The sequence below is a fragment of the Semicossyphus pulcher genome, unplaced genomic scaffold, assembly GCF_022749685.1.
Source record: "Semicossyphus pulcher isolate SPU_LCO1_2020_fin unplaced genomic scaffold, fSemPul1.0.p SCAF_6, whole genome shotgun sequence".
Taxonomy (NCBI): domain Eukaryota; kingdom Metazoa; phylum Chordata; class Actinopteri; order Labriformes; family Labridae; genus Semicossyphus; species Semicossyphus pulcher.
In genome coordinates this window covers 19,768,945-19,793,470 of record NW_027211737.1, presented here as the reverse complement: position 1 = coordinate 19,793,470, position 24,526 = coordinate 19,768,945, and the positions used below count along the sequence as shown (strand labels likewise).

The 24,526-nt window shown below is 41.2% G+C and overlaps 1 protein-coding gene across 2 annotated transcripts in view; it reads left to right on the top strand.

The window, feature by feature from the left end:
- edil3a (EGF-like repeats and discoidin I-like domains 3a) overlaps positions 1–24,526 on the top strand; it is a 116,684-nt gene that overhangs the window by 59,931 nt on the left and 32,227 nt on the right. For both annotated transcript variants that reach the window (XM_069683163.1, XM_069683162.1), the window contains exons 4-7: positions 4,716–4,829; positions 13,661–13,842; positions 22,769–22,924; positions 23,898–24,042. In XM_069683163.1, coding sequence (XP_069539264.1) covers positions 4,716–4,829; positions 13,661–13,842; positions 22,769–22,924; positions 23,898–24,042 — 597 coding nt within the window. The remainder of the gene's footprint in view (positions 1–4,715; positions 4,830–13,660; positions 13,843–22,768; positions 22,925–23,897; positions 24,043–24,526) is intronic.

The following is a 24,526-nucleotide window of genomic DNA, read 5'->3' as shown; positions in this document are numbered from 1 at the left end:
TAAAACGTGTCATCTGGCGGAGGCCAGGGAGCTCGCTATGGCGACAGTTTCAAATATTATTGTTCTATTGATTACAGAGAAAACCAGCTTTGACTGACAGTGGCTTTTTCCAGGGACGAACTCCTCCTTTAAACATCACTGCACTGTGATTGACCTGTCCAAGGTGTACCCTGCCTCTCGCCTGATGTCAGCTGGGATCGGCTCCAGCCTGTGACTCTTAGTGAAGGGCGGGATGTATCCGTTTCTGTATTTTTCTTACGGTCTTCGTCCCTTGACGTATTAGGTAACTGTCTCTATATGGGGGGCCTCCTGTACACTTTCAACATACTGTATAATACTGAGCTTTTTCAGTGAAATCTATTGCACTACATTTGTCATATACATGTTAGGATATCCTCATTAATACTTCTGCATTTATTCACTTTTGGATCTACATTAAGTTAATGCAGTGAATTCATTACATCTCAATGATCACAAGTGGCAATAAAGTCACATTTCCATCTGAGGCAATTAGTGCAGACCAAATGTTCCTGGTAAATATTATTCTGCTGTGAAATGCATGAATGTTTCATGTGGCCGGGCTGTCCCCTTGATTAATAACTGTATAAGTCTGGTTATTGTTGTTGTCACAGTTAATGGATCCATTAAAGAATCTGGAGGCTGAATTGTTTAATGAGGATTGACCATTGTTGTTCTCTATACGGACGGGCTCTATTTAGCATTTTTCAAGTTCTTAATCGCCCTTGAATCCCGTGCACTCGCATAATCAAGATGTTTCTCACTGACGGGTGTTTGTTCATCTCTGTTTTAATTGTATGTTGTCAGTCGGAGGTTAGTGTCACCATGGCTGTTTTTGAATCGGTAATTATATCAGAAAATCCACTACTAGCCCATTAAAGCACATTTACGAGCAGGGCTAAGTTGTTGTAAACAGGAGGAAATTTGTTTTAATGATTATTCTGAATCACAATTAAAACATAATAGGAACTGAAATTATGTATGGGCAAGTACAATAACAACTGATTATGGTATTATTTCTATTTGATGATGACAAGCAATTAGAATAAATAAATGCACAATAAGGCAGAATATAGATCGTGATTATTCATCGACCGTGAACATTTTTAACCATCCATCCATCCCATCCATTATCTACAGTATACCACATATCCTGTTCAGGGTCCCAGCAGTCATCAGGCGAGAGGCAGGGTACACCCTGGGCTGATCGCCAGTCAATCACAGGGCTGACACATAGAGACAGACAACCTTTCACCCTCACATTCACACTTACAGGCAATTTTAGAGTCACTAATGAACCTAACGAGCATGTCTTTGGACTGTGGGAGGAAGCCGGAGTACCCGGATGAAACTCACGCATGCACGGAGCGAACATGCAAACTCCACACACTTTGTCCGAACTGGGATTCGAACCAGGAACCCTGTAGCTTTGAGGCGACAGCGCTAGCTAGAAATTGGTGGTTTTTGAGTAAGATCATGACATCATTATTTTCCCTCTCTAAGCTTCGGATTTATAGCCTTAGTTCATATAAATTATACAGTGAATCTCACCAGGTTGAGTCCCATAATGCAAACCTCATTAAATCAACTACATGGTACCCAGCTTAATGTAGAAGACAATGGTGATCCAACCATGATGTCATTTTGGGGAGATGGGGGCTTGTGCACCAACTGTGCATTGTGTTATGAATTGCTTTATTAAATTTCTCTGCAAATGTCTCGGGGAAAAGAGAAAAAGAGCAACACAAAGACATGCACAAATAGACAATCACGGACCATCTGTGCGCTGGCAGAATGTAAGAAAGGCAAATCCCCTAATGATAAATGTCACATGTAAAGATCCATCACAGCATGACAGGTGTTACGTTTATTTTCCATCCCATTTAAGATGATGGAAATCTGCTCTGTTTGTGTTCGATCTGTCTGCTTCGTGTCCAGCATAGGTGTGTGTTGATGCAGCGTGTGTTTCAAGAGATCTGATTCGAGTGCCTTTTGTGAAATCGGCTCTTTTTGTTGTGCTGTGTAAACGACGGGATGACAGGCTAGTAAAACACTTTTCTTCTATCATCCCCAGAATAATATGATAAATAGGCATAAAGAAGTCACTTCAGTTGCACAATCTGTGCTTTTATTTCATGTTTTGTATTTTATTTATTTCCAATTTTATTTCACTTTCACTTAAATCGCCTTGTGTCGGAGGTTAACCAACTAACTACTACTTTATTCAAACTACTTTATACCCAAATATAGCTCTCTTATGCCCCCCATGGATCACAAAACATTTCCCATCTCTCCCTCTCTCTCATAAATTTATCTAGTTTTCTGCTTCAGATTAAAGATGCTGCTGCTTCCAGTCACACTACTTCAGTGACCATTCTGTGTGAACACCGTGACTATATTTCTAGAACAAAGACATTCGCTGAACAAAAGATACATTTGGAGATATCATGCATGAACCCAAATGGCTATTACAGATATTAAAGATGAAATCTCAGAGAGCTGAAGCAGCATGGCAGACTTATTTGAATCATGTTTCACTTTCTTAAGCTCTCAGACTCTCGGGCCTGGGTACATATTCATGAAGCTAAAATACACCTATGAGTCACAGATGACTCACGGTGTGTTTTGCGGGATTAGAAGCATTTCTGCAGCGACGAGCAAGTTTGGAAATCATTAGAAATGAGTTTCAAAGTTCTTTCCTTCACCTTTGTGTGACTGTAAACTGTACCTATAATAGAACGGAGTGCAAATGGGTGCGAGAGATTGAATTGTGGGTCTGTCACCTGCTGTAATTGTTAAGATGAGTCAATCAGAGAGGAGCTATTTCAGAGAGCAATTACAGCACAAAGCAAAGGCGGCTGTACAGTGGGTGATAATCGTGTGACAATTACTTCATATCGACAGTGTGTTTTGTTCTTCTGTGTTTGTGTTTGACACTTTATTGAAGGGAGTGGGGATGATTACTGAGCCCACTGCAGAACTTTCACTACTATCTACTATAGGTATTTATCTACGCTATAGATGGATTAGTGTAATAAACAGGTCTTGTAAACTGGAACTGGACTGAAATTATTTTGACAAAAGAAAGGCTGCATGTGACTAAATAATAATGATGGTATGATGTTCCCTGTCAGAAACAAAACGTCACATTCATGGTGCATTAGCCAAGGCAAGCTTAGAGGCACAATGAGTAGGATTTCTCAGTTCAGTCAGACAACTCATGTCTGTTACAGTTTGTTTATTGCAGCAGCAGAACTCAGCTTGTGTCCGCCGTCTCGACTCCGACGTGATGAGATAAGTATCTTTAACCCCCCTGGTCAGACGGGTGGATGCCAGGGCTGAAAGTATGAGCGCAGTACTGGTGCAGGGCAGCGATGATGAGCAGAGGGAGAGACCGGCCAAATTGAGAGGAAGTGTTTGTCAGGTGATTCAGGAGAGTAGCGCAAGTCAAATATGAATCAGTGCAGCTCGAGTTGCCTGCATGAACTAGCCCCCATTTATGGTTTGTAAGCGCAACATTCAAAGTAAGCCCCTCCTCCGCGGCCTAACCTCTCTTATAGCTTCCTCAAGTTTGAGCGCTCATGATCCAGCACCAGATGGTTAAGCTTTTATAGAGTCCTGTCTTCACATGCTGCACACTGATATAGCATGTGGGCTACACACCTACTGCCCAAAGGATGACGCCAGTAACAAAAATATTGAGGCAAAAGGGCAGGATTTCTTCAGATACAGGCCACGCCACCTACTTCTAATGGGTCAAAAGTTATGTTTGTTTGTTTTCAAAGATCTGAGGGTTATTTTGGCTTTTTGCCTTTCTTCACTTGGACAGCTGAAGAGATAGGAAATGTGGGGAGGAGAGAGTGGGGGATGACATGCACCATATGATCGGCAGACCAGAAGTCAAATCTGCGATCAGTGTGTGGAGGACTTTGCCTCTGTGCATGGGGCGCCTGCTCTACCAACTGAGCTAAACCAGCGCCCCCAGTCAAATGTAAAAATTGAAGGGAATTTTTTTAAGTGTACACAATGTTTATTTTTCTATAAAGTTATTTTGTCTTGAGGTTCTTAATTGACCATAGGCATTTTTTATATTGCTGCGTTTATTACGTTTTACTGTAGCTTCAAAGGGGCCTGTGCTTATTAAATTGACATATACTGTGATTGTTTAGAAGCAGAATACGGCTGCACCTCAACAAAAGTATATTGTCTCTAACTTTTGTCATTCTTTACTCAACTGTTATGAGTGTGCGAACTGTATTTAGCAACTGCAGTTATCATTTTCAAAAAGCAATAATACTTCACTTACCTTAAACAGCTTTAAAGAACTGAAGAAGTTTGATCTGCAGGGCAAAAGTTTAGTGTAAAGAACTCCCATTCAAAGCTGCATAAAGTACTCTTACATATTACAAAGAAAGTACATAGGTTAATTGTTGTGAACATTTCACAACTTGCAGCCTGTGTTCTGGCGTTAAAGGTCTCCTGAGGAGCTGTTTGATTTATTCGTTTCTATAAACGGGTGTCTCTGTGAGAGCGGCTATGGGCAGACAGAGTCAAGTAACACACACAGGGAATTCAATATATGCACCCTACCAATGCATTCTAATGAGGATGAGCTCTTTCTAATTGCCTACATGTCTGCTTCAAATAAATGAACGCACCTTTTTTTCTCTGCGTGTGTGTGTGTGTGTCTCTTCCAGATATTAATGAATGCGAAAGGGACCCATGCAAGAACGGGGGCATTTGCACGGATCTGGTTGCCAACTATTCCTGCGATTGCCCGGGAGAGTACATGGGGAGGAACTGTCAATACAGTAAGTGCTTGTTTATCTTCTTATAATTATTCTGATTTTTCTTTCTGAATTCTTTGACAAATATTAATTTTCACCCTCATACCTGAGGCTCCGGGTATTTTCTCATGGGGTATTATTATTATTAGTAGCCAAATAGCCAGGGTGTTTATCAGCCAGGCTAACTGATCGATTAATGATGCTCCGCTGGTATTTCTCTTTGGGATAATCACAGTGCGCTGACTTGCCGAGGTTCTAGAAGTTTTGAGGACATTTGTTTTTGGATGTTTATTTTTAAAAGATTCTGTCTCTTCCAGAAAAGTTTTCGTTTTTGGGGTTCATTTTTATCCATATTATGTGACACATAAGTTAGTAGTATAAATCTCTTGTATTTATTTAATAATCCCACCCCATACATATGGATCCTTATTTGATCTTTTCTGACGGATTACACTGAAAGTACTCGCATACACTACAGGAAGTCCTTCCTGTATATTTTACACTACATCTTTCAAAGCATGATCAAATATTATTTCTCTAAAATCTAAATTTACAGATATAATTTTCCACACAGTGTTTATGTTTCCTAAATCGCTGGCATCAAAAGTACACCCTGAAATCCCACTATTGTGATCATTTCTGCTGCTTGTATTGGCTAAAAGACTGATTTAGTTCCAAACCTACAATGTAAAAATGAAATATGAGCAACATAAGATATACATATGCACAGCCCATTTATTTGAAGCTCCTGTGAGCAGTTTTTAACTGGTTAGAAAAGAGACTGAAATTAGTATTGATGCCTGTATATGACCTACAAATGACACGAGACCATCAGTGAAGGTTGACTCTTCTATATAGTATTTTTATAACTGTTACTGCTGCCACCGGGTCAGTGTCAGACAAGACGATTAACAGCACGCTGCCCAAACAGCTTTTCTTTACATTTTCCACAGAGATTCACAGTGAGTGACACATTTAGTGTTAAAAAGCAGGATGAGGTTATTCATAAGAAAACTTAACTTACGCATGTACAGGACAGAGATTCAACACTCCCCCAGTGAGCACCAACCGGATTTCAACGTCGAAACGTTTTGTTAAAAACAGGGTGAAATCACTTTTTTCAACTGGCTAAAATACGGTTACAACATCAACGTGTCAGAAACACATTTTTGTTTTATAATTTTGATCATTTAAGCGTTGATAGGGTGAGGAAAGTGATGATTGTTGGGGCTTTTCTCCCAAATCATTTTGCAGCGCCTGGTGAAATCCGGTCTACACAAAAATGTTTCATACACAAATCATAAACACGGCGCTTTATGGGCTGTGTGATGTTAAAGAGAAGATTCAGAGACATTGTGAAGGACTTCTCCACACAAGACGAAAAAAGAAGGCGCAGAAGGCAGAACGACCCCCTGGATGCTGACGTAGTTCATTAAAACCTGACGGAAACCGGTTTCACAAGAGCACTCAGCAGCCGATGGGGTTGAGTACTCAGCTCATGCAGCTGTCAGGATATTGAATCCAACCAATATTGCAAAAAGATTTTCATGATGCACTGCTCACTTATACAATCATTTCAGCCACTATGAGACTTTCAAATTGCCGTTAATATGTGTATGAATGTGAAGCAGGTGAAATCTGGTCTCAACATAAACGTTTAATCAACTAGTCGGTGACGAAACGTTCACTTTTGACCCAGTTTTGAACATCAATGGAAAAATGCTCGCTGGGACCACTTTGTCCTCAGGGGTCATTAAAATCGACACAAAATGAAAGTTCCTCGCAGCGTCTTTAAACTTCACTAACTACATAAAATAACTAATAATAATGTATCCTCATGTTCATTCAGTATGAAATGTATGAATATGCAGATAAAAGCTCAATTTCAGCTTGTTCAGACAAACACCATAAACTCTCAAGCATGAAGTAAGACAAAAAAAATGCTATTAACATTTGAATGCTAAAAAGTCACATCCACTTTATGCTTATTGGCCTCATTTCCTTTTTATTGTTTTGCCCATTGGCTGTGTAGAAAGAGAGACAGCTTCACAAATATCTTTCTTTTTGCAGGATGCTGGAGAGCTCAAAGTGGCCCCATGTGTTTATTCTGCCTTTGCAGGGATTTTGCCCGCTCAGTCTGGGAACATATGAGGATTAATGTATCAGTGGACTCTGAGCCCCGAGCCAACCCTGCGCTGCTACTCACAAATGAATTCATCAGCTCGTCTATCTCACTGTAGGTGCAGCTCAGTTGTTCAGCAGGATTTTGTGCAAGTCTGCGTTGAGACAAGAGTTTCTTTAATTGTTGTTGTAAACAAAACGACAGAAGGCAGAGAGGAGTAAAGAGACAGAGCCGGGCTGATGTGGTGGGTGTAGTGAGTGGAAACTCGAGGAGAGAGATTCAGTCTTGCTCATTGAACATATGCTAAGCTCCATTATTTGTTTAATGATGCTCATTTCCATCCCCGCATTTAATTTCAATATTTGTACAGCAAATTATACGAACATCAATTCAGCATCAGTTATTATTAAAGTTGCAGCACAGTCTATAAGTGTAAGGATGGTTTGTTTTGCTTCTCTGCTGTTCGATATCTTAGGTTTAAAGAGAAAGAATCCCCAGAAGCTAAAAAGTGCTGCTCTCAGCTCGAATTTGTCGGTGTTTGAATCCACAGCAGACCAACTGTGTAGACATTGTACAACTTTTTATACAAATCTCTCGAAGGTGAAAAGGGCAATAAGTCCAACACCAACCACCCAGTATGGATTAAAACAAACAACAACCCTGAAGCACTGTAGTCAGCACTGTAACTCTGTTTTATTCATGTATTTTTCCATCTGAAATGCAGGACTGCAGTCCTAATACTTTCAGTCTGAGCTGCATGTTTTCTGACAAACGGCTTGTAAAACTGTATGTACAAAAAAATAATACCGCCTAAATCAAGGTCTACTACATGTGCTACCTAATGTATAAAAGAAAACAACAGTGAAGACATTTGAGTCACTCCTCTTACTAATCCCCGATCCCAGAGCTACATGATATGAATATTAGGTTTGTGTCATAAATCACTCTCACTGGCCTCAGAGTCAGTTTACAGGAAGTATTGATCCTGAGGTCTGCTGCTTAAAGAGGTGGTCGACCTTTGAATGACAGATTTTAAACAGATCCTAATTTTATGCAGCTAAAGCTTTGATATGCAGAATTTCAGCCAATGCCAAAGTTCTAAAAATGTTAAAAACTATGTTTCCCATAATGCAATTCAGTCGTGTCTTTCACTGCACAGTACCTGTCTGGTGCATTCCCACATCTTGAAAACTTAACAAGCTCACTAAGCACTGCAGACTTTCAGACATAAACCGTAGCTGAGATAACCTTATGACATCACTGTGACATCATTTGAGATATTTCTGCAGATTTAAAATTAAAATCAAAATGTAAACTTTATTTAAATGAATTATTTCATAGTCAAAAGTCACAGCCTTGTCATAAGGAGTTGGTTGGTTGGTCCCCAATAGATGCAGTAAACATAAAGGTATGTGGAATGCACTTTTATGCAAGGACTCATCATCAGTTCCAACTTATACCTTCAACCTAGACACGAGATGCATCACAACATTGTGGTTGCGAGACCTCAAATTCAAATGTACAGTTAAAATAAGTGGAACCGATCTTTTGGCACCCTCGGCCTGCGTTGAGGCACCCAGTTTTAGAGTGACAGGTTTGAATAGTTAAATGTGTCAGGTTACTTTACAATGAATCGATCACCCTGTTAAGCATCAAATTAATGTTGACAATTATTGTTATTATTTGCTCATATGATCAATGGTAATGGTTATTATATCATGTAATCCCAAAATGACTTGCTGAGATTAAGAAATGAAACTATATCACTTGAATGAAGTCCAACAGGAAGTGATCATAAGTGTTGACACTTTTCAGGTGTATATTAATTATTCAATATGCTGTAAAGCACCCAAAGATATGCAGTGACAAGTTCATTCTTTCTCGTCTTAATTGCCAAAATATGATTAGCAGGTTGTTTTTCTACTAAATTTTAGTATCAGTATTGGTTTCAAAGATCCTTTATTGCTCAGGCTGTGATTATTTATGTATTTTATTTAATATTGAATGCTGTCTTATACATTCTTAAAGGCATAACTGCAGGTAGATAGGTTACATACTCATGCACAGGCATACTGTACAAGCAGGGGCATTTTAGCCCGTCTCATTTGTCACCTGTGGAACCGCTGTTGTACGTCTGATGTTTGTGTTGTGTGTTTATTATTCCTTTCCTCATCCCCTCTCTCTGCAGCGTGCTCATTAGTATTGGTGTGCTGGCATTAATTTCAGTGGGCTCTAATTTGTTTAGGCTGTAGGTAGGGCTTGTGGGAGATGGATTCAGCTGTCACATCAGGGTACGGTGGTGTTAGTGATGCGTGCTGTCGCAGGGCTGATGTATGCTCAGAGGCCAGCAGGCCAAGGCCCGGGGGCCGGCTGGCTCTGCCGCTCTGACGGACGACTGGCAGGCAGCTCGTTAGAGTGGCCCATCATCGCCACGAGGTGAGAGGGACGGCGACTTTGCAACAGCGACTTGCCACAACAACCGCATAGAATACGTTACAAGAGAGCTGCCCAAGAGGTACAACATCCAGACAAATATGATACCGTGTCAGTGCAACATTGCACCTCAGCCCTCACGTTAGCTGGTAATGAGGAAAAATACATTCCACAACACTTTCAGGACTGAACCATGTGGTGCCTGTGCCTGGAGAGCAGATCCACAGGGTATCTAACAAGTTAAAGTCTGGGTTTATGAAGAATGCTTCCTGTTTTCACTCTCTGCATTAATTAAACTTGATCAGGAGATCAACTCTCAGTTAACACCCTGCACACAGCAGAGTACGGGCAGATTCTGTTCATAAGATTTTCATGAGGCCATTATCATGACATCTCAGTCATGTGCTGCCCTCTGTGGGTCACATGAAACATGTTCTCCTGATTGCAGTTGTGAGCAGTACTTTGTGTTAAGTACTTGTTAGCATGCTAATGCTTTTAACCAAGATGTTGAGCATGGTTAATATAAGACCTTGACATTGACATGATAGCATTGTCATTTCAAGCATGTTAGTATGTTTACATTAGCATTTAGCCTAAAGCACCACAGAGGCCCCAGTTCCCATGTTCTCCAAATTCTTTGGTGTAATTACAACCAATTCCTACTTCTAGCCAACAGTCCCACATCTTTCTGATCCGAGGGTTTCAGCTGGATTAGGCTGAGATTTTTCAAAAGGACCAAATGAGGTTCATCCATCTGGGAAAATCAAGCTTCTCTTAGCTTCATCATTAGGCTTCACCGCATCCACCTACACCATCCTCTCATCAGTCTGGAAGCAATGAGTCACACACAGGGAAGGACTAGTGGAGCAGGAGTAGTTTGCCACAGTGGAATATAAAAACAGTGCTCTGGTAGTACACACAAACACACAGAGATATACTCTTCGCTCTCTTCCAGCCTCGAGTCGTTCCCCCCGGACTGTCCTCAGAGATTACTCACTGTCTCTCCTCGGCCCCCCCGTCGCCTGAAACCCCACTGTTCGCAGCTGGAGAAGTCGTGCTGGGGTTGTTTTCATTGTTCTATTCTTCCCTGACTCTTGGCTTTTTTTCATGGTGTAAGTCTCCTCACAGCTCTTAAGCTCTGCCAGTTTCATTGTCTGCCGGTATGTGTGTGTGTGTATACCCAGGTGTTTTGCTTAAATAGTGAAGACGGCATCACAGCCTTAAGGTGACCATCGCTCCAGGGGTTCCCTGAAGGCTGCTTTACACAGACACTAACAGCCCGCCCGGCATGAGCAGCACTGCCTCTGGCTGAACTCTGCACTTATGATATGTCCTCGTTCTGTTGGGACACGTCCAAAGTCTCTCAGTTTTACCAACGCTGTCAGAAACAGCTATTTAATGATCTGGGGAAAAGACACACTGACAGTAGAAGTTAGATGAAATGAGAGGTTAAGATCCGATCCACCACGGTTTACAAAAAAGAACGATGATAACTCGTGTGTGGGGTGCCGGTTTAGCTAAGTGGGTAAAGCGTGTGTCCCATGTATAGAGGCTCAGTCCTCAACGCAGCGGCCCCAGGTTCTCCCCTGACCCTCAGCCCTGCATCTTCCCATATTTCCACCTCTATCCACTGGCCTTATTAATAAAGGCAAAGGTCGAAAAAATTATCTTTAAATAATAATAATAAAACAATCTTGTGTGCCCTCTTTGCTGTTACTCTAGTCACTTTAATCTCTGCTGTCATTAGAAATAAATACCATAGGAGTCATCATTTAAAAAAAAGTTGGCAGTGAAATTAAATCAGTAATAATCTTAATGAAGTAAGTGGGAAGAGAAGTGCATACAATACAACCTCTAAATGGAAATGGATGAGTTTCATCTTCAATCTCAGACAGGGAATTAAAGTGACAAAGATCTCAGTTTGGTTCTCTTTGGCGGCACCTGTGGCGATAAACGGTAAATGTGGGAGCACACTTCCCAGATATCCAGACAGTGTTGCATGTGTGACGTTCACGGTTGGCTCCGGTTGTAACTCTTGATTTTCCTCGCTGACGGTCGCTTTCCTTTTTAGACTGTTTGCCTTCATCTAATCGTCCAATTTCTTTTTCTTTGGATTTTCACTTATTTTCGAAGTTGTATCTGTAGTCATCGATCTTTTCTTTGTTTGTTCAGCCATAGTAGATTACTGTTTACTCCCTACACCTGCAGAGACCGGAAAAGCAGCCACTTAGCTCCGCCTATCCTCTCTGGCAGACCAACCTCTGCTGGCTGATGGAAAACACGTCACTAACCACGACACCACTTTTGTTTTTTTCTGCGAAAGTCACCACAGACACCCAGTCTGTAATAATACTATCTACTGCAAATGCAGAAGCTTTCATCAGTGGGCCATAGGCTCAATCACCATTGTGTTACCTCATTCAGTGATAGATAGCGACTTAACAGACATTTATTTACATGAAAATCTTTGAGATTATTACTTATGTCCTTAAATTTCCTATGCCTCTACTAAACTCCTAAGTTCTTAAAACTATTTAGCCAATGTTAGGTTCTCTTCACTGGTATATGTTTGCTAATGACTGCTTTATCAACAGGCCACTTTTCCAGCAGTAAATTCAGTGAAAGATGTACTAGAGCTGAGAAGGTGGGAGCTACAGTTTCCTAGAGAATTCATATAATTGCAAACTATGTTAATTTGGAGAATATATTCTTAAAACCCAAAAAAAGCTCATACATGAATCATTGCATTTGTCATCTACGTGCTTGACATGAAGACTAATTAAAACTTGAACATCTGTTAGCACTTGCACAGCACATCCTCAGTACCGCTGTGTTTAAGAGATTCTGTGGGCTGGTGGAAATATAGTGATTCAGGGTTTCTTTAGCAGAATTCAAGCCGACTCTGTCACCTCTCAGCTGTGGGAAACAGCTTTCTAGGCCAATTTAAGTGACTAAGTTGCATATTGCAAATTCTGCTTTTGACGATGTCCAATGACGAGACAATCTAATTTACTATCTCACTTACAAAACTCTGTAATGTAATTTACTCTGGCTGCAGGAACCTGAAGACCTGCAACCTCATCTGATTCACTGATGATGGCAATATTCCACAGCTGCTCGGGAGCAGCAATTCAACCCCAGCTGAATTCATTATTTTGTTTTCCTGGCACACCTGAGTCCTCAATAATGATGGCTTCCCACAGACTCGGTGGCATCACAATTAAAGACAAACTACACGATTTAGATGCATATTTGTCTCATTTAAACTCATCCTGAGCTCAGAAAACCTGATGTGTTGTGACCCAAAAAATATAGATTTATTCAGTGTAAATGATCAATTTAAAAAAATATAAATTTTGGGAGCAATGGCGGCTAGACTGTTAATGTTCAAATGCTTGGCATGGACATGTATTATGTGGTAAGTCTCTTGCCTAGATTACCATATGGATACAAGCCCCCTTTCCATCTGCTTCTTCAGTGTGTTTCTTTTCTCATGTGTTTTCTATTATTATTTGTTTCCCAGAAGACTTTTGATAAAAATGGCAAGACAAAGAAGTACTTGTTTTGCAGCACAATTAATTCTGCATTGGACAGAATCCCTTTCACCACAGGTATGTCTATTAAAATGCTCTTGATGCGCCTGAACGTACCAATCAGGATTATGAGGGAAAACAAGCTGCTTAAAGAAGAAAGGAAAGTGCTTTTGTCTAAAGACATCGCTGTCATGCCTTCCTGCTTTTATACTGCAGCCTGTACTGTAGGATGTTTAGAATTGTTACAAAGCTTGTTGACTTTAGGGATGATGCTGTCCAGAAGTGGCTGCAGCTCCGTAGGTGGAAGCCTGAGGGCTCTGTTGCTGATGGAGGAGATGAAGGAGCAGCCTGTAAGTGCCTCGGATGTGGACAGCATGACGGCGGAGAGGAGTCTTCCTCTGACTGCTGCGACTCAAAAGGATTTTGCCATCATGGGAGCATTTGGGGATTTTGTTGTGATGAATCAAAGCAGCATTTATAGTAAGAGAGGCAGGAAACAGGGTGGATATAGACAAGGTCATGATCATGAAGATACAACAGTTGCAGTTTTCATGATGGTGTCTGAAACTGTTCTAATCTGAGGAGACAAAAACAACAGTATCAACCCTGATGTGGAGACATTTAGGAGAAAAATGGAGGACAAACCCCTGTCATCACAAAACACTTTTCTTTGTGGTATTTTTTTATTCTGAATACTGAGTGTCATGTATTTCTGAGTGCTCAAATCACACAAAGTCTCATCCATCTTCCTCCCTCTCTTCCCTCAGAATGCTCCGGACCACTGGGCATGGAGGGCGGCATAATCTCCAACCAACAGATAACAGCCTCCTCCACCCACCGTGCACTCTTTGGCTTGCAGAAGTGGTACCCGTACTTTGCACGCCTCAACAGGAAGGGCCTGGTCAATGCCTGGACTGCTGCCGAAAACGACAGATGGCCGTGGATCCAGGTAAAGCTCAGTCACAGGACAGGAGACATGCAGGGCCGGGCCAGGGCCAGACAAAAATGAATTAAGACACAGGCAGAGTCTTAATCCTAGATAGATGCTGTGTTCTTGTTTTATATGCAGTTTCCTGACAGTATTCCCGTCGCTTGGTGGTAGATGATGGTAACGATAGATTGTTGAGTATGAACACGCGACTGCTTTAACTTTAATTACTGATACTCTAAAATTGATGGCTCACTTACTGGTGATAAAAAGCGATAAAAGGTACGAGCTAGGAGCAGAACAGATGCAGGTGTAGTCAACTGTGAGGAACGCTGCGAAGGGGCACAACTGTTTTCGGCTGGTGGCTTTTTGCGAACAGTCACTCATCTGTCCCACCTCATGTTTTCCAAAGCAGATGTGAAAAGCTCACAGACGTAACTGCTTTGGCACTTTCTCTATCTTTTGTCGTAAATTGAGTTTGGCAGTAGAAGGTCTCTTGCGACAGAACTAAAGTGCACAGTACTGTCATAATCCAATACAAAATGCTTTTGTTAAGTCTTGTGCGAATTCTGATCTGCAAATCACTGTGCTGTCAAGAGAGACATTTGGTGCTTAGTTTTACACAACACTCAACAGTGCTATTAAGTGTAATTTTCCTGTTATTCCTAAAAACAGATTGAATGCTGATTAGAAATGCACTGCCTCCTTTTGTCATTTTGTGAAAGTGTTTCCATAACCACCGAGGAGCCTTCGTCTAAAACTGCCAAATGAAAAAAAAAAAGATGTTTAAAGCAGTCAAATGTGGATAGAAGCAAGTCTCTTCTTACTTTGTTTCCAGACTTCATGTTTTGCAATTAGTCAGTAATTTTTTCAAAGCGCTGCATAGACAGATCAATACGATAGATTGGCCAGTGGTCCCTGACAGTCACATCCTAAGCTCCTGTCCTCACTGGTCCTGCCCTGCCCGGATACTTTCAATTCGTTGGGTCTGATTTAATGCAGAAAATAATTCCCAAAGGGTGCTATTGCAGAATTGTTACTCTAAGAATTTATAAGTCTCACTGCATTAGGGAATGATAAAAGTGGTTGATCTATTATCTTCTTCTGGTCTTCACCTGAAATGATGTTTCTGCTGCATATGAACACAGGATATATGTAGCACTTTTTCCTCTGGATTATGTTAAGCAAATATCAATCCATCCTGACCCTGTGCTAAAACAGTTGTGTCATATAAAACATTTCTCAAATGATGTGCAGCTATGATTTATACATTGTGATCTTTCCTCATGTCTAAAGGCTGGGTCCAGTCCTATAGACACGATACTATATGATGCAGTACGATACGGTACGGTACGATGCAGTGCGGTACAGTGTGGTGCGGTGCAGTACAGTGTGGTACAGAACGGTCCAGTGCGGTGCAGTTCTGTGTAGTGTGATGCGGTGCGGTACGGTACGGTGAGATGCGCTGCGATGCGGTACATTATGGTGCGGTGCAGTACGGTGCAGTACAGAACGGTACGGTGCAATGTATCGATTCTGTGTAGTGCGGTGCAGTATGGTACAGTACAGTGAGATGCGATGTGGTACATTATGGTACGGTACGGCATGGTAAGATGCAATGCGGTACATTATGGTGCGGTGCGGTACAGAACGGTACGGTGTGGTACGGTGAGATGCGATGCGGTACATTACGGTGCGGTGCAGTACGATGTGGTACATTATGGTGCGGTGCAGTACGGTGTGGTACAGAACGGTACGGTGCGGTGTGGTTCTGTGTAGTGTGATGTGGTGCGGTGCGGTACGGTACGGTGCGATGATACTATATGATACAAAATAATTAACTTTGTTGCCCCCGAAGGAAAATTTGCCTTGTCACATTAGCTAGCAAAGTTCTAATAAATAACAATAAATACAAACAACAAGTAAACAGAATAGCATGTAGCATGTACCAATCACAACCACAATAACACATATTGCACATTTCCCTAATATTGCACATGATCTACATAAGACACAACAATGATAATAAGAACCATTATACTGTATTTTGTTCACTATTATATCTTGCTCAAAGATATATAGCTAGGATCACGAGAAAAAGTGATTCATTATTTATTTACTATCATAAAAACAGTTCAGTTTCTTTACTCTTCTTTAGTCTTCGTTCACTTTTGCGATGACTGAAATGCTGACAGCAACCTTTGAATCGGGTTTTTATCAGATACACAATACAAATTCAGCGGACCGTGAACAAAGTATAATAGGAAAACATACAACAGTGTGACAGCGTGATGGAGAAAGTAGAGCTGTACCTAACAACAAGAGAATAGTAAGACGGGGCAGCAATGGATTTTAAAAAAAAAAGGAAAAGCAGAGACAAAGAGAGAGAGAGAGAGAGAGAGAGACAGCCAACATGAGTGAGAGAAAAGGAGCCTGGTGCACAGAGAGGCTGAGGAGAGCGGGACATAAAACATTCAGGCGGTTTGTTTGACTTTAATGATGCCACGTGGGATGTTGCGCGGTATGCTGTAGGCATTGTGTGTTTCTACAGAGGGCCGGGATAATTGGGACGTGAGTACGGAGGTGTACAGTCATGTCAGTGTTTTGGGATTATGCTAAGGAGTCGCTGGTGTGCTTTTGTAGTGCGGAGCGAGGCGACTGTGTTTGCATGTCTGTCATGTGAAACGGTACACTGACAGATGACAGCCATATCAGGATGGGGAGCAGATGTGTTTGGCTATTTGTAATGTTTTCTCTGGTGCTGTATGTAGCTTTGGATGTCAGCCAGACTAACCTCTCTCCACTGCAAACCTCAACAAACGAATCAAACACAACATATTGTCAATAATACATCATAGAAGTGAAGACAAAGCATACAGGTTCGTTTCTGTTCACGCAACTTCATGTGTGTATGTGCGAGCCGGCTATTGTTCACACATCCATGTACGGTTGAGAATATCACTTTTCCACAGCCTCGCCACGACTGGCTCACACATGAAATTGCATTTGAACACTCGAGGGAAATATGCTGCTGGTCTGACCAATATCAGCGAGATATGGCCGCCTGTGCTGGAGGAGTGAAACAATCCAAATCACTAGTGAAGGCTAAGAGGGGCTATACATAATTCAAAGCAGGATAAACAGCTAATGACTAATTTTTAGATGCAGATCTCTATCAGTGTGTTCGCATTTGCTTTCATAAGATGATGCTTATATATAAAAGATGCTTATGGCTTTAATTCTGTTTCTGTCTGGGGAGCTTTTCCCTTTTAATACCAGTGTAACCTTAGTTATTAAAACATTTCACTCTGCTGTCTGTTATGGAGTTGAGATATAACCCAGACAAATGGCCTTCCATGACAGTGTATTTACAATCACAGCTTGTCTGCAGTTATTAGTAACTGAACAGCACTTGGATGCAGATACTGTAGGATGGTATTTTAACCACTTTGTGCCTTCACTTTGGCAAATCTACTTTCAAATCTCGCTTTTAGATAAAAAAAGAGTCACACACATGTTTTTAAGCCGAATTTAGACTTAATAGCACCTCTTCCCAGAAAGAATCGCTTCACGTAAGTCATGCTGCCAGTTCCCAGTCCTGCCAAATCGTCTGACGCTTCTAATCTGGGCCTTTGATTCATCCATTACTTATCCTTGAAACGTTTGCAAATTCCCTCTGACCAAACACAATGAAAACATGTTTGCATATCACTGGCTGTTACTGTGAGGTGATGTCACAGTCTATTTTTACTGAGGGAGAGAAGGTTCATGGTTGAGTGGCCTCTCTTACGTTTGGTGCAATATAGACCATGAGGTTTGGATTCTATACAAAGGTTTAATTAATTTACACACAAAACATAATATAAATCAATCTAAAAAAAAGGGAATATACATAATGATAATGTAATTTTCATCTATTTCTATGTGTGCATGTATGTGATGAAAGAAATAACAGCATTATGTGTAAGTGTGTGACTGTTTGCGTCTCGTTGCTCGTTCGAAGGACACAGGACAGCCTAATTGTTTCATTTCTGCTTCTATTCCCTGCACAGTTTCCATTTAATTGTGTAATCAACAGAGGTTTTTCTGTTTATTTGACTCTGTACGCCCCTGACCTTTGAGTGTGTGTGAGGTCTTGATTGTAAGTTTGTTTATATCGGGTAATAGTTAGTGTGGTCTTGGCGATATAAAGGACTGGAAAGTAGCCACTGTGTGGTGCGTTGCATGTTCATCCAAAGGCTGAAGCTGTAAATAAAAGTGTTTGTGCCTCTTTAAATAAGACTTAATGAGCTCTGTAACAAATTCAGTGGAAAGCAGGAAAACATTATTCTCCATTGTTCAGCAGAGGGCTTTAAGATTTTGACACGAGTCAAAGCAGCATACAGGAAGCTTTAGCTGTAACTAATCAATAGTTCAATGTTTTTGTGCTATTGATATTTTACTCAATCAACTAATTAGCCAGATTGTCTGTTGTTAAAATGCCCCCAGATAGTGAGCTATCATGTGCTCTATGATGAAGAAAACAGTACTAACAGTCATCATGAACCAGATTATTTATGGCATATTTCTGCTTCATTTCCTGAGTCATGATGTGAAACTTAAATTTGCGTCTGACTTTGATTTCTTATGGTGGTGGCTCTAAATGCGACAAACATATTAATGTTAAAAAAAGAATCAGCATGTAAATATGAACCTGTCTATATTACAGTTTTTCTTGATTGCTTTGATGCAGCACTCGTGGTCGAAATTTTGCCTTAAAACAAAACAACTTGCATGTTTGTACTTGTATGAGCTCTTCCAATCAACCATTACAGTGGACAACAAAATACAAAATACAGCGAATCAGTGCATCATTGCTTGTCATTGTAGCCTATTACTGTACGTAGCTGTCATGCCAGTGCCATTGGTTGTCAAATTTGCCTTCTTGCAAAGAATTGCATCTAGAATCAGAAATGCTTTGATGCAAATTTTATTGATTCCATTGATTCTTTTTTTCAAACTGTGGCTGAAAACTGAAATACTGTAAATATTACACAAAATACTTTTAAACCAAAATAAAATCTATTACAGTAAAGTATACAAATCTATCACTGTAGAGTATAAGAAATAGCCACTTTTGATACTCACTCTCATCTGCCTTAGACCTCTTCCATCCATGTTGGCAAAGAACAACACAGTAGTTTCTAATAGTTAGGAACAGATGGTTTCTGTTTGGTTACCATAGCTAAAACAATGGAGTTTGGACTGCTTGAATGACATCCGTGTTAACTGTTCTGCAAAAGGGTGGGGAAAATGTGTCAATCCAATGAGAAAGGGTTAACACATTTGCAAGAGGTGTCTTGTGCTCTGCTTAGACAATGAAGATGAAAACCGAGTGGATCCCAGTTTCTTTAAGCAGGTCAAAGCAATCAAGAAAAACTGTTAAAAAAAAATCACCTTAGTATACAAGCATGATAAATAAGCTTATTTGCTCATTGTTTAACTGTGTATGTGATCCCAGAGGGCCGATGACCTGAAGTTCTTGAACATTTCTTAGAAATAACAGTGAAAGAAACAGTCCCAAACATTTCAAGGATCCTCCAGAGTTTCCCAAAGGCAGTGTGAGAACTACAGCTACAGGACGAAATCAGTTCCAGGAAGTTCTGGATGGTAACGCGCCGAACACTTTTTCAAAGCAGTGAATGTTTTTCAGAGAGAAAGCCGGTTATATCACACCATGCAAACAAAGGGTATTTTCTTTGTGTCGAGAAAAAAAAAAGAGAAGTTGGAGAACGGAAAGCATTTGAAGTAGAAGTTCTTCTCTTCTTCTGTCATGCATTTTCCTGAGAGCACTTCATACGCAAGGAGCTGTGTGTTTCAGGAAAGACGGAGAGGGTGAAATGGTGAGAGGGTAAGAGTTCAAGCTCAACTTTGCCTTCTAGGGTGTTTCTTCTCGTGCTCTCTTGCAAAGTTTCTGAACCGGAGAGTGCATGAGGATGCTAAGGCCATACGAGTCTGTAACTTTGTTATTTGTGCCTGTTTCAGTTTAATAATAGAAATGGTTGAGACATTGTTATTGTTAGAGAAGCATTAGAAAATACAGAGCTGAAGACAAATGTGCTGATTCAGGAAAAATTACTGAATTGTGGATTCGTCGCACTTGGCATGTAACTGGTTAAAATTTGTCAGGTCAAAACGTAAAAAAAGAAACAAACTGACATTTTTTTGGATCATAAAAATATGTATAAAAAAACATCTTTCTCTCCCTCTGCCACCTTATGCAACTGTCTCTCACACCGAGGCGTCTGTATACAGAGGCCTGTCACAGAAGATGTTTCCGACGATGCCTCACTCAGACCCGTAAATACATCACTATTACTGCTCAGGTGAAAGACGTATGTTTCTGAGTGCTCGTTAAAAATCTGAAGAATCACCCAAATTACCCCCGGCAGTGGCCTTTTAGTGACAGGGCCTCTAATTAGTGCGAGAAGTATCTCTCTTTAAGGAGAAAACTGAGAAGAGCGAAAAGAAAAGCTGCGAATGAGAGAGTGGGTCATTACAGCTGTGAGGCTTCCTTTTATGTAATTAACTTTATACGTTGATATAAGTAGAAAAATAGGTGTACAGGAGTCTTGTGTCTACAAATGGAAATTATAAAAGGAAATCCGAGCTGCGGTAGAATTATTATACATTACTTCATTAGTTCTTGACATTTCAGACGAGGTTGGCGAGTGTAAACTTTTTTTTTTCCTCAGGATAGAATAATCTCTAAAGTCCTCAGGAGACACAGCTCAGAGACTTTCATTAACAGTGAAGGGGAGCCTAGCTTAGACTTTCTGTTTGAGCTTTCCCTCTAAAATATTTTTACTTGTAAATTGCCTTATTTCATAGTGATGGTAACATTTCTGCAGCAGAAAATGAGCTCAAGCACCCAGAAAACCGTCCTGGATGTGGTCTCATTGTCGGAGAAGTTAGGCTTCCATTTCTCGAGGATCAGCTTTAAATATTTTCCTAAACAGCCACCGACTTCAACTTGACAAACATACGCTGAAATACAGTCTTGTTTGTTTCTAGTATCACATTAAGTTATGGATTTTTCTGTGTAAAGTGCAACATCGTTAAAGAACGAGTGCAACCTTGAGGCACAGAAGTGTAATTCACAGGAGAAGCTCCTTTTCTCACCTCTATTTCTTTTTAAGTTTTAGGCCATTCTGGGTTAATGGCCCTTTGCCTAATACTCACTCAATGCTGTATTGTAGCTGTCCTTCTGTTCTGCAGCTATAGCACACTAGACAGCTGTGTCTTTAATATTTAGTCAAAGGGAGAGGAAGACAAAAGAGCCTTTTTCCCTGGAAATGAAGCAGCTTTGTGTGAATCGCGTGCCAAAATGATGAATGAATAATTGTCATCACCGTTTATTTGCTTTATCTGTTTTGTCACATGCTATCACAAGTGTGTTACAGTATTAAAATAGTCAAATAGCCTTGTTGTCCTGCCCTACTTTTATCATTGACGATTCACTGTGGATGTGTGCAGTGTGGGTGTATCTGCTGGTACAGTGTGTGAGTAACCCAAGCCAGAGCCACTCCTGAGTCACCACAGGCTTCTTCTTGTTGTTGCTGCGCGCTGTGCTGTGATGTCGTCAGCTGTCGAGAAAAATAACAAAAATGACAACAAAGACTCAGTCTTCAAACTAGTCCACCAGAATTACAGAATGAGTGCAAGGCAACCAGTAATGATGGTTTAAGACAAAGACTGTAGACAATCGTGGATGTGGTGGCACGTGTAGCATCGCTCACAGGTCTCTGAGGCTAGCTGCTGTCCTGTAAATGGAGGCAGACTATTCAGTTCAGTGCAAAGACATAGCAGGAGGTGTGGAAAAGGAAGCACTAACCAACACTAGATAAGGAGGCTACAGCCTGTCAATCAAACAAGATATTTTTAGAAAGCTGTTGAATTACTTTTTGGGAGAGATGCTTGGCATTAAAGAGGGGGTATTTCACTTGTTAAGACATATAATGTTACAATGTTGGATGTTCAGACTACACGTGGGTGAAGTTTCAAATCTGTAGGTAAAAGTATGTTGGAGAAATCCCCAGGCTTCTCAGCTCAGTCTGCAGGCAGCTGTGAACGCCAGGTTTCTATACACCTCGGCAGGCTTCTGAGAGCTGGCCAATCAGAAGAAAGCGGGCTTGTGGGGACGGGGTTTCTTAAAGGGACAGAGCTGACTGAGTCGTTTCAGGCAGAGGCTGTATGAGGGCCTTTAACTGTAAATTATGCTAAGCTATTCCTACAGGTATCACAGAGGGAAATATGAAGCTTAAAATGAGCATAACACCACTCCTTTAATGGAAGGATCATTTAGGGGACATTATGTTACAGCCATAAGTGTGCATTTTCACCATTTGCTTCAGCAAAATATGGAATCATGTACAAAATACATGTGAAATCCAATTTAATGAGGGTGATATTCCAACCCTGTCAAACATGCTGCTGCTTATTTGTGAGAGGTATTATGTGGAATAGGTGCAGCTGTACTGGAATCCTATATCAAAGTGCCCTGTCAGAGACAAACACGTCAAAGCAAACCTCAGAGTAGTGTGTCCATCGTGCTTAGATAATAACGATCCTGCTGTGTGCGCTTTGGACAAGATCTATGGAAAACTTCCCTCGTTTTTAACTTTCCGTTTTTCCTCTTGGCTCTCCAAGTGGCTTTACATCGGCACCATATTGACAGTCTGCACAGGGCTTACAGACTGGATCTGGAGCGTGAGGATTGATTAAATGTTCCATCTGATCACAGACATTCTGAATAAGATGGATGGCCCCGACAGAAGAGATACAAGGCTGTGCATTGATTCCCGTGACTTGCATGCGCACACACAGACACAGATGCAGACTTTCAAACTGTCTGAAAATGAAGCGGCAGGTTCTCTTCATAATTTCTTGCCTTTTTCTGCCTCAACAGATAAACCTGCAGAGGAGAATGAGGGTCACAGGACTAATTACCCAGGGTGCAAAGCGTATCGGCAGCCCGGAGTACGTGAAGTCTTACAAAGTGGCCTACAGTGATGACGGGAAGACCTGGAGAACATACAAAGTCAAGGGCAAAGATGAGGACATGGTGAGTCACACACGTGGGCACACAGTCATTGTCGTCTCTCCACTCTTTCCCTCTAACACATCCAAAGACACACACTCACACGCGTGCACACACAGCGACTAGAGACTGAGTCAAGGGCAGGGTGGAGGACATGATGAGATGGCTTTTTAATTAGCTCGCACACACCGGGCCCATCTTGCTGGCCCTTACCCCCCTCCACTTTTATGACTCCTAGATTGAATTTTATACTATTTGGGGATGAACAGCCACCAAATAGACCACACAGCGTTCTATCATTCCTGACAGCAGACCGCCGCTGTCCTCCATTTGGCCGAGTTCCGAATGACCCCGAGCTCCAAAGTTGTTACCAAATTTATAACACAGAAAAAATAGAATCAGGACTTGAATATTCTGTGATATCTGCTGCTTAGCTGTGCCTCATGTAGTTTTCATTCGATAGCTGGAGCTGGAAGTTGTCGCTGTAAGAGCAGGATAAATCCATGTACAAAAGAACCTGTCAAACTACATGCCCTGATCCTTGTCTAATATAAGTTTGGGGTTTTTTTTCACATTGACCTGTTCCCGCCCTGTGACAGCTTCTATTTCCTGTTTCGCATGAGAACACACCGCTCCCCCGCCTTGCTTTCTCTTCCTCCGTCAGCCTCACACATGCAGTATATCACTCACTCAAATCAGCGGGTCTCTGTCAGCCTATCTCAGGTCATTGGATAAAACACTCCAGAAGGTAAAGTGATATAATTGGAGCTCTAATTTAAAACACACCACTGTACTTATGAATTACGGCCTCAAATGGTGCGAGAAATTGTCTATTTTTTCCCTGTAATTCTAGCTCATTGACCTTGAATGACAGCAATTTGTTGAGTGTGTAGTAGACACTAGAGACAGTGCCAGATAGACCGCTACATTACAGGATAACTGATGTCTCACCATCCTCCACGCCCCCCATCTGCTGTTATTTCATCCACTGCAACAGATTTTCAGAGGAAACGTCGATAACAACGCTCCATCAGCCAACTCCTTCACCCCTCCCATCGAAGCCCAGTACGTGCGCATTTACCCCCAAGTCTGCAGGAGGCACTGTACCCTGCGCATGGAGCTGCTCGGCTGTGAGCTCACTGGTGAGTTATATGAGCGTCATCCAAATAAAGACACAACTCATCATCATCATAATCATCAGAAAATGTAATGTAATTCTGCTTTAGTACGCCTCCTGGAGCAGTTGCTGTATTTAAGAAGCGAATGTAGCCTCTCGTTTCAAAAGGGAAGCCAATGCAGAAGTGCCTTAAGCTGCATTATTTCTAATAGCCAGCAGGGGGTGACTGCACTGGTTTGCTTCAGGTCTCCTTCAATACAGCTTGACATTAATTTAATATTTGCTCCCTTTAATACTGAAATAAGCACTAAAGAAGGGCATAAGATAAGATAAAACTTGCTAGCTCCAAAAATACAGTGCGAATTAGAGAAATGCAAAAAATAACTCAAATATAAGTGAAAATATGAAGTGTTCCTGTATGTTTGGGGCATGGTTACCTGTGATTGACAAGTCGCTACCACAGAGTCCTGTCAACCAGGATAGAGACGTAACAATCTGTATCCGCCACG